Genomic DNA, 13,273 nt, shown 5'->3' on the forward strand with positions numbered 1-13,273 from the left:
AGTCTAGATGCGTGCTCTGCTTTGATATCTTTGTTAAATAATTAGTTTGACTGATAAAGCAGAAGCGCTGCAAAAATAGTGCAATACAAGAAAATACCGACTAAGGTAAAAAATTTAGAAGTTGCTTCGGTGTTTCCTAAGCTTTAACGTGATAGCGTTGAAGAGCTCGCTTCGCTGAAATTCCGGTGTCGGCGTCGTTGGTTGTGAGCGAAAAATCTTGTCCGTGACCAAAAAAATCGCGAAAGTGGACATAAAATATACAATAAAAATCTGAGGTTCGAGTAAAAATCGAACCCAAGCCATTTGCGGCGCAAGCAGGTGTTCTACAACAGTGCCACGATATTGCTTGAAACTACTTCGAAAAAAAAAGAAGCACCACATGAATGTCATCTAGTGCAAGGAGTCTCCTTAAAGGGCCCCTCACCACTGCGCGTTCAAAGACGAGGGAGTAGCATCTTCCTCGCCTTCACTACCCTTCCTACAGGCCATATCTCCCCCTCACCACTTATTCCTAAAAGCACGTGTACCATGTCAGCACTAAGCGTTGACCCTATCGAGATTTACCGATTTTCCGCTGCACGCTGTTATCTTGGTTTGCGCAGTCGCAAACGTAGACAATGAAGTGAAGTCAGTTGATCGTGAACGATAGCCACGCGAGGCAAGGAAGAACGGCTGCGTGGCAAAGCAGTGCAGGAAACAATTCACGTCTGATATTTCGCGTATATTGACCAATCGAGAGTATGTACTATATAGAAGTCACGAGAATCGCTGTTCTGCGTCACGAAGTGCGCCAGAAAGACGAGACAGGCGAGGAGAGAATATTGCGCTTGTTTTTTTGTTGTATTTTGAGAGGCTGGTGAGAGGTCCTCTAAAGCATGCAATACTGCGTGGCAAAAGCGTAGAATCGCCCCGGGCGTCAAAACATGTGAATTGCGCAACGAGTTGGTGTTTTATAGCCCCAAACGTCACAAAGCGCTCAGACATAATTATTCATCATCGGCTGCAAAGGCATCAACAAAGTGAGAAGCTGCGTAGGTTCGCGTGTTGCCTTAGGGACGCGTAGTCGCCCATCGCTCATTCGCAAAAAGGAAGAATTATGGTGTTGTGGGCACTTAACAACTATACTTGCAGTAGGCATTCTAGGATAGTTTGAAACGCCTAATGTTACGCGCACAGTCAATTGTTTCCTCACAGCACGGTTGAGGCATGCACCGAGAACCGAAGCCACGCTAGTAATGAGAAGGCGATGCGCACGGGGCCCGATTACGCTATCGCGTTCTACTCTTGAAGACGAAGCTCGAACGTCCTTCAAGTTTTATTTCTAATTCTATATTCTAAACTTTACACTTCGACTACCCCATTATTAGGCCTCCCGCTGTCGCTAAACATACCAGACAGCACTAGCGACTTCTACAAGACGTCGAAAGCAGAGCGCTAGAAGAACGTAAAAACGAAAAAAACTTGCTGAATCATTTTTACTGCATGTAGAGTTATTCGGCTTGTATGTCCAGAAATTTTAATCAGTGCTTGCCGCGTGTGTCTTCGCTTCTTTAATTTCATTATAACAAATGGTGAGTGGTGGGGCTTCCCTAATTTCTGTGGAACATTCTTCATCGGTGTTTTCAGGCACATAGGATAAACAAATTTTGCTTTCGTCTAGACACATACACCTTCGCCGTAAAAAATAACGCAGAATAAGCATAGTGTCCTAACTCTGGAACATCGAGCACGAGTATCCTGAAGTGCTTGTAAACATGTGAAAGCGTCCCGTTTGTGATTTGTAGGAAGCCAAATTTAATTTATGGTCCGCAGACGTCGACGAAAATCTCTTCGACTGATTCTTTGCTGACAGCATAGTACGAACCGACTACGTAAGATTCGTCAAGAAGTGAGTTTGTCAAGCAGGTTAGGAGGAGTTCACTGTTTTTTTTTGTTTTTTTTTGGGGGGGGGGGGAGGGAGCCACGGTTATAACAAAACTGGCGCAGCCGTAGTAGATGGCCAAGTTGTGAACACCATCATGCTCGTAATCATAGGCGTGCGCAGGGTTTCCCATCAAAAGGGGGGGAGGTTCATAACAGCACCCCCCCCCTTGCTAAGTGAATCTACGAGGTAGAATTTGCGCCCCCCCCCCCCCCCGTCTTAAGTGACCAGGGGGGTCAATGTATGGGGTAGATTGTGCGCCTCTACCCCTCATGGGTGACTAGGCGGGGGACGCCTGCCCTGACCCCACCCTTGTGCGCCCGCCTGTGTTCGTAATTACCGAAACCAAAAACTATGCCCCAAGGAAACATTGAAGCGGCGTATGGAGGGATGACGTACGATCAGTAAGGGTGATTGTACTTAATACATGACATTGCAGTGGCACTTTCCCTTTGTGCGCATATTAGGGGACATTTCATTGTTCTTGAGTTGCGAAAGCAGACGCTCTCGAAATCTTTCGCTGGTAGCCGCCTGGAAGTCGTTCAGGTTCACTGCGCAAGTAATTTCCTATGTATTCAAGGATGCTGCACGGTGCAGCGGCTCATGCGGAACTTTGCAAAAAAAACACCATCTGTTTGGACTATATACGTAAAAGAAGAAAAACGAGAATGGAGCTTCATCTATTTGAGCGTCTATTAGACATCGCCGAACAATGCTTTCCTTCACGATGCCATTGTTTTAAGCTAGAGGTTGCAACTTTTATATGTATTTAAATCAATTCATAACTTTGATCAATCACCCCCCAAAATAACTGCGTATCCGAGCTAGAGAGGAATATACTGTGAAATGAGGCCGCGGAACAATGTTTCGCATAAAGTAGAAAAAGCGGGCACTGTTGAAAACAGCGACGAAGTTTTAGGCGGCGGGTAGCTCGGATTGGGTATTGTTTGAACGAGGCATAAAAGCCCTCCCAGTAATCGACAAGGGCCCTCCGAATCATACCAGTTGGTTTCAATATGGCGAAAATTATGAGCCTTAGTCTACTGGCGCTCTGCGCGTTGCTCCTACCTACATATGGACAAGCAGAACCCCAAACGGCGGGCCTAAAAACGGGAGACGCAGGTGCCGGATCTCACGGTTCGGATCTACATTGGCTGCCAAGACCAGGTCTCGGAAGACGTAAGCGTAAAAACATTTTCTAGTATGTGCACTTATTTTGACAAAACTTGAGAGCTCTCTCCAAACTTAGATATTGAACTGTGATTGCACGCTACGGCGTATCCGCACAATAGTAAGAAAAATACACCGAGAAAGTTCATTGGACAATTGGTGAAACAATAAATGTTTACAATGTCATCGAAATCACATATTCACGTAATAAATACATACGTTCGCAATCGTCTAACTTAAGTCCTGAGCGCGTCAAAGTCGTCCTAGTGATATTCAGAGGAAGCATTAGTTCACGAGCCCCTATCAGAATCCATTGGAACGGTCATGTGTTTTTATCAGCAGACACTACAAAGAATTCGATGACATTTTCGTATTGAACTAAAGAAGATACAACGTGTACTGATTGTTGCAAAAATCTTCGTTGTTCAGGTTATGAATATAAGGGAAAGGTTATAATTTGAAATAAGTACATAAACTAATTTATCACGCTTCCAACTTTATACCTCTACCGTATGTGTGATGTTAAAATTTATAACGCGTGCTTTCATTAATCATTTTGTTGCAGACTGAATTTAGGCACTATGCCGCGATATGAAATAGAGAGATAGGTTTTTTTTTGTTTTTCTGAAAGTGCCTTGGGACGCTACGTAAGTAGATGCAACAGTTCTTAGACAGCAGTTATGAGTGCGCCGGTATGTTATGCATGTGTTAAATGACAAGTTTGCTTTTTGAGCTAGTTGGTTAAATGTATCAAAATGCATGATAAGGCTAGCAGACGCAGACCAGAAAGACACCATGGGTTGAGTGATAACATTCAACTCAATGTTTATCATCAGAAACAACAGTATATGTAGATCCCTGCAAGGAAAAAAAAGGCCCAATCAACGCTCATGAAACCCCGCCGAGTCCAGAAAGGCGAATTCATTTGCAGTTAGAAAATGTGTCACCAAACCGAAGAGCTGCTGACACAGCTAATACTGGTCCGCGCTATCAGGGCGCCTTCAACAATTTCTCGCGTATTTTTATATGTATTCCTATACATAACCGTGTACTCTTCCAACAAAGCTTCGCACATGCACTAAAGTGTACAGACACGGGACCATCACGATATCGGCTTAATTTCTGCTTTTGTTCACTTAGCCTATCACTCAGGCGACTATTTGCTCATATTTGTCAAGAAAACGCATTATTTTGGACAAATAAGCCCACCTCATCATGGTGAAAATGTTTTATTGATGTACGGCGCTTGGTAGGCTCACAAAAGCATGCGAAATATATTGCACACTGAGACTCAATTGATGAAAAAAAAACACTATATTCAGGGCAGGCACGTAGCCAAGATTGTTTTTCGGGGGCGGGGGCAAGGCCCTATTGTTCGAAAGAAAGTCTTTCCATGGCAAAATAAAAAAAGTTGCTCGGGAATAGGACGAATTCCGGCGGGGGGGACGTGTATATATATATATATATATATATATATATATATATATATATATATATATATATATATATATATATATATATATATATATATATATATATATATATATATATATGTAACGTATGAACAAGGCGATGGTAGGAGAAGGCGACGAAGAAGAAGTGCGCGTGCATTAGAATAAATGCATGGCAACTGAACCACGACGCGTCTCTGTTTTGTAACGTTACACAAGCCGACAGGATCGACCTCATCAATCTGCCATGGCTAAGCCGAAGCCTCCACTCAACATACCGAAGTACAAGGGAACACCAGAAGACGTCCCCGTCGACAAGTGGCTTCTTCTTTTCGATACGAAGGCGGTCGAGGCATCGTGGACACACAGCGATCGGGTCAGTCACTTCAGCGAATACATCGAAGGGGAAGCGTTCAAGTGGTACCTAACAGAGATTTTCGGCAAAGGCGAGACATGGGACGATATCAAGAGCGGCATGCAAAACCGCTTTGCTACGACCGACGGAGATGCCTTTCGTCTCTTCATTCACTACCGGCTGAAAGGAGGGCAGACCATCAAGGACTACTACGACGAGAAAAAACGACTGGGCTCCTTGGCCGACCTTAAAGAGTGCCACATCATTTCTGGACTGACTGACGGTGTTCCTCCTGATGTGGAACTAGCACTCGCCGGACTGTCTTTCACCTCGTCATCAGAGTGGCTCGCCGCTGCTCAACGGGTCGAGACATCCTTAAAACGGGTGAGAGGAGTTTCTTTTGCTCGTAATCCTGGCACTACATCAGGAGCTTCACGTCTCTTCAGCAGACCGCAGCAGCCAACGTTGACTTCTCGACCGCGTGCCCCACAAAACGAATGTAGATATTGCTCAGCTGCTGGCTTCCCACGGCAGTTTCATTGGCACAACGAATGTCCGCGCCGTGGCAACGTGTCCGCTATTGAGACTAGACCGGGAAACGAGGAGAGCGACCCAGAGTTTCATTAATACGCTTCAAAGCTCTCATCAACGGAAGGTCAGTAACTGCAATTCTTGATACAGGAGCCACCATTACTTGTATCAGTGAGGATGTGTACAAACAGCTCAAACTTCAGTTGATGAGAGACTCCAGCATCGCTGTCCAGCACGTTACTTCAAGCATTCGAACTTTGGGTCGCGTAAACATTCATTTGCAAATTGGGAATGTAACAAAGAAAGTTTATGTACACGTTCTGCGAGGCATGAGAACGCAATTAATTCTTGGCCTAGACAGCGCTTCGTACTTCAATCTTTCTGTAAATTTGGAAAGCAAGTCAGTGACGCAAGGACGTCAAAATTTGAACCTACCGGATCATAGTGAAAAGCAAACCATTGAAGCCCCACTGATGAACACCCTGACTTCGGAAAACTTATCAGAGCGTGAATCTGCGGTGCTCGACTCTCTTTTAAACAAGTATGACGAGATCTTTTCGAAATCCCAAACAGATATTGGATGCATCACTACTGAGCAACATAGGATCGCACTTACCAATGCTGTCCCAATTCATCGAGCACCATACAGATGTTCACAGGCAGACAAAGCGGAGATTAACAAACAAGTTGACGCCCTCATTAAGCAAGGGGTTGTGAGGCCTTCGTTGTCCCCCTACGCCGCACCGGTCATCTTAGCGGAAAAGAAGGGCGAAGGACGTACTCGGCTATGTATTGACTACCGCAAGCTCAACGCCATAACGGTACCCGACTATCAACCAATTCCACGTATAGATGATATTCTTGACCACTTGGGAAAGGCGGAGTTTTTCACTACGTTGGATGTAACGTCCGGATACTGGCATGTCCGAATGCATCCCGATGACGTTCAGAAAACTGCGTTTGTCACGGCTAATGGTCATTATGAGTGGTTGGTAATGCCGTTCGGGTTAAAGAACGCTCCGGCTACATTTGAAAGAGCCATGAAATCAATAATAGCCAAACATCAGCTCACTAATGTTAACAACTACTTTGACGATGTGGTCGTATACTCGGAGACATTTGACGATCATATACGACACCTTGAGGCTTTATTGAAAGCTCTTAAAACCGAGAACGTAAGACTAAAACGAAAAAAGTGCCAGTTTGCAAGATCCAGCATTGAATATTTGGGCCACAAGATTTCACATGGAATAGTGACACCTAAGCAAAGTAACGTGGCTGCAATACTCAGGTTTCCGACACCTAAACGAGAGAAAGATCTCCAGCGTTTCCTGGGCACTGTAAACACTTACAGACAGTACATCCCTCATTTCAGCGATATTGCTCTTCCCCTCACGAAGCTACTCTGCAAAGGCAGCAAGTGGTCGTGGACAGAAGCATGCGAGCAAGCCTTTCGGGAACTGAAGGAGCGAATGACTGAAGAACCGGTGCTTCGCATATACGATCCTTCTATACCATGTACTGTGTACTGTGACGCGTCTGCCGAAGGCATTGGTGCAGTGCTGAAGCAGCCTGACGACAAAGGCAAGGAACATCCCATTGCCTATTATTCCCGCAAACTACTGAAGCATGAGATGAACTATGCTATTACAGAGAGAGAATGCCTTGCCATTATAGATGCCATTGATAAATGGCATTGCTACCTTCACGGAAAGCCATTCACTGTCGTAACGGATCACTCTGCACTTCAGTGGTTGAAGAATGTTAAGAATCCGCAAGGTCGTCTCTTCCGGTGGTCTTTAAAGTTGTCAATGTATGAAGTCAACATCAAACATCAAAAAGGCGTAAGCAACGTAGAAGCGGATACACTCTCCAGAGCCCCCGTAGTTCAACTTCTGTCACACGACGAACTTCAACGATGCACCAATGAGCACCCAAGAGGACCGTATTCATTGGAAAACAACATAGTCATCGTCAAAAGAAAAGGACTAAGGAAGATATATGTGCCACATGAACTGCGCCCTACCATTCTTAAGAACGCACATCAACATTTTGGGCATGTCGGAGTGAAGAAGACACTGTCACTCCTGTCTCCACAATACTATTGGCCGGATATGGTAACCGATGTTGCCACCTATATTCGGCATTGCGATACATGCCAGAGATGCAAGAAGACGAAAACAAAGAAGTATGGGACACTTGAATCACTGCCTCCAGCTGAAGAGCCTTTTGACCTCTTCGCAATGGACACCATTGGAGGATTTTCTGGATACGGCTCATCAAAAAGTTTTATCCATTTGGTTATTGATCATGCTACTCGCTACGTATGGGCGTTCGCTCATAAAAGTGAAAACAGTGACGCCTACATCTCATGCCTGAAAACCATTTTTGCTGCGGGAAAACCAAGGAAGTTCCTTTCAGATCGCGGAACGGGATTCACTGCAGGAAAATTTAAGCAGTTCCTAAAGCACAACCGAATACATCAACTCTTCACTTCATCTCATCATCCGCAATGCAATGGTATGAATGAGCGGACAAACCAGACCATTGTAACCAGACTTAAATGTAAGATCAATGACGAGCCACAGAAGTGTTGGACAAAACTGCTCTCGGAAGTAATAGACGAGTACAACAGAACGCCCCACGAAGTTACCGGCTACGCACCTTCATTCCTGATGTATGGAATTCCATCGTATCCAACTATTCTGGAACAACGAGAAGAAACTGTTGAAGAAGCGCGGAAAGCTGCGGTTCACAATTCCATCGCCTACCACAATAAGAACAAAATCATCTATGATAGGAAATTTCTCCCGATTGAGTTCCAAGTCGGTGACTTTGTCCTTTACGAGACACCATGGCATCCCAACAACGGCAAACTGAGTTCCATCATGGAAGGTCCTTACAAGATTCTACGCAAGGTCTCACCAGTGAACTACGAGATCGACCGCTCTGTGTTTCCTTTAGGTAGAAACTCTGATATTGTTCATGTTAGCAAACTGCGGCGTTATTTTGTACCTTCTGAACTGCGACTTTCTCGGGGGGAGGGGGAAAAGTGTAACGTATGAACAAGGCGATGGTAGGAGAAGGCGACGAAGAAGAAGTGCGCGTGCATTAGAATAAATGCATGGCAACTGAACCACGACGCGTCTCTGTTTTGTAACGTTACAAATGAATGTTTACGCGACCCAAAGTTCGAATGCTTGAAGTAACTTGCTGGACAGCGATGCTGGAGTCTCTCATCAACTGAAGTTTGAGCTGTTTGTACACATCCTCACTGATATATATATATATATATATATATATATATATATATATATATATATATATATATATATATATATATATATATATATATATATATATATATATATAGAATGATGGCGCCACCCTGTTTTTTCGCGGTGCCTTCATTGTCAGCTATAGTATTGTCGCGCTCTTACCTGCCTGGTATAAATGCAACAGGTGGGGTTTACAATTGTGCGAAACACACAGTGTTGTAGTGCTGTTATTGAGCGTTCTCTTATTTTGCACTGAGCCGCAGTGGTTACGGTGCTCGGCTGCTGACTCGAAAGTCGAGGGTTCGATCCCGACGGCAGGGGTCACGTTTCGATGGAGGCGAAATACTGGAGGCCTGTGTACTTATCTTGAGGTGCACGTTCAAGAACACCAGGTGGTCAAAATTTCCGGAGCCCTTCAATACAGCGTACCTCATTATCATATCTTACTTGAGGCAGCTAAAGCCCCCCGCCCCCTAATTATTATTATTATTATTATTATTATTATTATTATTATTATTATTATTATTATTATTATTATTATTATTATTATTATTATTATTATTATTCAATGACACACGATTTTCTATTTCAGGTTGCCCACGACGTCGTGAAGTCGTCAAGAGATGTGTGAGCAGCACTTGTGGCGAATACAAATGCTCAGATCTATATCGGTTCCGCCAGAGAGTGTGCACAGCTGACTGCCGGACGGGGTGCTTCTGCGCTTGGCCCTTCTTCAGAAACAATGATGGACGTTGCGTGCACTTCTGGCGGTGCTATACTTACAGACGCCCCAGCTGGTCTGCGCTTCGCCCCTCTGGTGCTTCTGATCAAGGTGCTGGAGAATATCCCGCTGGCTCGGGCTCAGCATCTGTGCCTGGTAGCTGGGGCGGTGCTGTGTCTGGAACGCAGCCTGGCTCAAACCAGTGGGCTGGTGCATCGGCTAGTGGATGGCCTTCGGGAGCTGTCTTGGTGCCTGGTGGTGCCTGGAGCAGCGTGAATGGCGCACCGAGCGGAGGCTGGGGCTCTGGAGCTGCGCAGTATCCTGGTTCCTGGGGCGTGTCGACATATCCTCAGTATCCTAATGGCTGGAGCTCCGGAATCGGCAATGGAGTTTCCGGAGGTAGCAACGGCGGTTTAGTAATTGGCAGTGGAGGTGTCGGAAGTAGCAGCGGTGGTTTCGGAACTGTCAATGGTGGCTTCGGAAGTGGCAGCGGTGGTGTCGGAAGTGGCAGCGGTGGCTTCGGTGTCGGTAGCGGGAGCTTCGGTGTTGGCGGTGGTAGTTTAGGAGGCAGCACTGGGGTTTTGGGAAATGGCCTCGGCGTCGGTGGTAGTGCAAGCAGTGGCTTCGGAAGTGTACCTGGCGGCGGGGCTTTTGGAAGTAGCACTACGGGCGTAACCAATGTCAAAGCTCAAGGCTGATGAGTAGGAACACCCATGTGTTCAGTGGTCGTGAGGAGCTATTATATATCTTTCAAGTACATTACCAGCGCTGCGTAAGCGCTGCCTTGCAACGAAACTTGCCGCTGCGAAAAATAAATTGTGTCATTGCAACAAAAATTATTCAAGAAGTGTGTCTTTCTTGCTTTTGGAAAGCACAGCTTTCGGCAAAAGAAAAGCTTGAGAGTCAGGCCCGTTAGCTCACATCATAAGAGAAAGTAAGTGCCGAATAAATGGGAAAGCATATGATATCGAAGAACCTCGTTGCGAGATAGATAAATAGGTTATGACCAGTGTTAAGAACAAAAAGGCTACGTTGAAATTGTAAGTGCAATTTCTTCAATAATTCAGCTACATAAGAAAGCGTATTATACACTCTGCGTGAAAATCATTCTGAGGCACATTTGAGTACTCCGCAGTAGATTCACCAACCGTGGGATTGATATTGCCAAATTACTGTGCCACGCGGTTTTTCCTGCGTGCTGGGTCCGGTAATTTGACCTCATGGGCTATTTCTAGCTGATGGCCAAATGTGAAATCAGTAAAGTAAAAAGTTGGGCGAGTTGGTATTTGTTCATGATGACTGAGGGGCGAGAAAAAAACGGCACACAACGAAAAGAAGTACACGGGACGACGCGCTACTAGCAACTGGAATATTTTTATTCAGGAAAGACATATTTATAACGCAGTGAAAACAAATTTAACCCAACGAGTCGACCAAAAAAACCATATGCTCAGCATGCATGCGTGAAGTAACGTTGTAGATAGGCTATCTCCTCTTCCTGCAGACTGATAGAGGGGTACGTGACTGATGCAATCCGGCCCTTCTCTCTGGATAAAGAGGGCTTCTATAATCTCCCTCTCCGCGGATCCCCTGTGCCTGTAGATTACAGTTGTCTGCTCAAATGCAGGCTTGCAGCTACCCTGATCGCATCCTCTGCAATGCATCGCCAGATGCGTGAACGGCCTTCCTATTAAAGAGCTGCTGTGCTCTCGCAAACGCACGTTGAGGCATCTACCAGTTTGCCCGATGTATGCCTTGCCGCACGACAGTGGTATTCTATACACAACACCACGTGCGCAAGGAACGAACTGCCTTACGTGCTTAACGGCACATCCTCTTTTTTCACACTGCTTTTGCCTGCCTATCTTCTTACCAACCGCTGCGCAGATGCGGCCCACCTTGTTTTCTGCGGAGTACACGAGATCCACCCCATACCTCGAAGCCACTCTCTTAAGGCCGTGCGACAGCCAGTGGACATACGGAATTTTTGACACTTTTTTTCTTTCCTGCGGGACGTTCTTGGCTGGAACTGTCCCAGGCCGTTGCTTAATGGACTTTTTTATTTTTTCGCAAGCAGCAGCTATAATAGCATTATCAGGAAACGCGGCGTCTCTTAGTCTTTCCACCTGCGCAAAAAAAACTTGTCTCCATAAGATGTGGGCACGACCTGTCCAACGCCGATCTTAGGCAAGTCAGCGCAATACCATTTTTTACCAGGCGAGAGTGCCCAGAGCTGTAATCAAGAAGCGGCTTCGCCGTCCTAGGGGAAAACATCCAACACACGTGCTTTTGTTGGAATGACAGCTGCAAATCCAAAAAAACGCAGCTGTCCATTCTTCGGCACTTCGCACGTGAAAGTCAAGCCCCGCCCCTTGTTACCAAACACACTGAGCACTTTATGAACCCTGCTATCACAACTCACTGAATTAATCAATATAAAGTAGTCGTCTACATACCTGTACACTTTCTGGACCAAACCATCCAGGCCAGTTACAAGATCTTTATCAACTCTGGCCAAAAAAATGTTGCTCAGGACTGGAGCCACTTTCGACCCTATACAGACCCCTGATCTCTGGACAAAGTTCTTGCCCTCCCAGCCTACGTACGTGTGTTTTATATAAAAGAACAATAATTCTAAAAAACTTTCAACCGAGATACCACACTTGGTCACAAACTTCACTTCATCATTGCTGCATATGCACTCTTCTACGCTAGTCATCAGTTCATCATGAGGCAGTGAATAAGTCTTCTATGTCGATGCTGAATCCCGAAGTGTTCTCATGGCCGTCACCTTTGAGGAAGTTGACTACCGTTGACGAGTTCGGAATGATGAACGGGTCATCCACTTGCAGTGAGCTCAACTGCGACTGTAGATACGAAGACACCGCGAGACACCAAGTGCCTCTCTCGGACACGATCGCACGAAAAGGAAAATCTGGTTTGTGTGTTTTCACTGAAAAGAACGTCTCCAGAGTTGAGCCTTTCATCCTTTTCACTTCACTGCACACTTTTTCCAAATTCAACCGAAGTAGGAGCTCCCGCACTTTTTTTCCTGCCTCCGGTGGCTTCTCCGACACTTCGCGAAAGTTTTTACGCACCGCTGCACCTGCTTTTTCACTGAACACTCCAGCAGGCATAACTACAAAGGATCCTTCTTTGTCCGACAGAAGAACACGTAGGCCATTGGTGGTAAAAAAATCAATAGCGGGATCGAGACTAACGCCCCGCTTCTTCCTACCTTCAGACCGCGGTAGAAGTTCCACGCACTCTGTGATACACCTATACTTGTCTTCTTCCTCGACCTTGCGGGACACCGGCCTTGCCAAGGCGACCTTAACAACGGGCCGTAGGTTTGGCTCGAAACAAAACTTTGGGCCCAGCTGAAGCACTTTCTTGTGTTCCTATATGTCTTTCCTGAATAAAAATATTCCAGTTGCTAGTAGCGCGTCGTCCCGTGTAGTTCTTTTCGGTGTGTGCCGTTTTTTTCGCGCCCCTCAGTCATCATGAACAAATGTGAAATGACATTTACTGTTATTTCCGGCTCCTAAAGGGCCCGACGCATTCTCCTCGCCGAGTGCCTAACTGAACAGCTACTATTAAAGACACTAAACTGAGGATCAGGTATCACGCCAATGAACGTTGAGACCAAGAGTGACATGCCGTTGTGACACACTCTGTAAAAGAAAAGATTTAAAACAATCTAGATCTGGGCAACACATGTAGCCCTGTCACAGCGTCAGCTGGATGAATGATCCCCTTGCAACCCCATCGTATACTTTTTGAAGGTGTTTATAATACAAGTGCAGAGAATGGTGGCATCAGCTGGACACATTTATCGAAATATTG

At 45.6% G+C, this 13,273-nt stretch overlaps 1 protein-coding gene across 1 annotated transcript; it reads left to right on the top strand.

Annotated features, from left to right (window-relative positions):
• The first annotated feature begins 2,824 nt into the window (after positions 1-2,824).
• Positions 2,825-10,263, top strand: LOC119400325 (uncharacterized). The gene is made up of 2 exons (XM_037667356.2): positions 2,825-3,100; positions 9,299-10,263. The coding sequence occupies exons 1-2, from the start codon at positions 2,938-2,940 to the stop codon at positions 10,123-10,125; spliced, it is 990 nt and encodes a 329-aa protein (XP_037523284.1). The 5' UTR covers positions 2,825-2,937; the 3' UTR covers positions 10,126-10,263.
• Positions 10,264-13,273: the final 3,010 nt, after the last annotated feature.

The sequence above is a fragment of the Rhipicephalus sanguineus genome, chromosome 7 (genome assembly GCF_013339695.2).
Source record: "Rhipicephalus sanguineus isolate Rsan-2018 chromosome 7, BIME_Rsan_1.4, whole genome shotgun sequence".
Classification (NCBI taxonomy): Eukaryota; Metazoa; Arthropoda; class Arachnida; order Ixodida; family Ixodidae; genus Rhipicephalus; species Rhipicephalus sanguineus.

Excerpts from the sequence above, each read along its gene's own strand:
- LOC119400325 (XM_037667356.2), top strand. The coding sequence starts at position 2,938 with ATGGCGAAAATTATGAGCCTTAGTCTACTGGCGCTCTGCGCGTTGCTC. Across the intron at positions 3,101-9,298 it reads AAGACCAGGTCTCGGAAGAC|GTTGCCCACGACGTCGTGAA; the intron begins GTAAGCGTAAAA and ends TTTCTATTTCAG.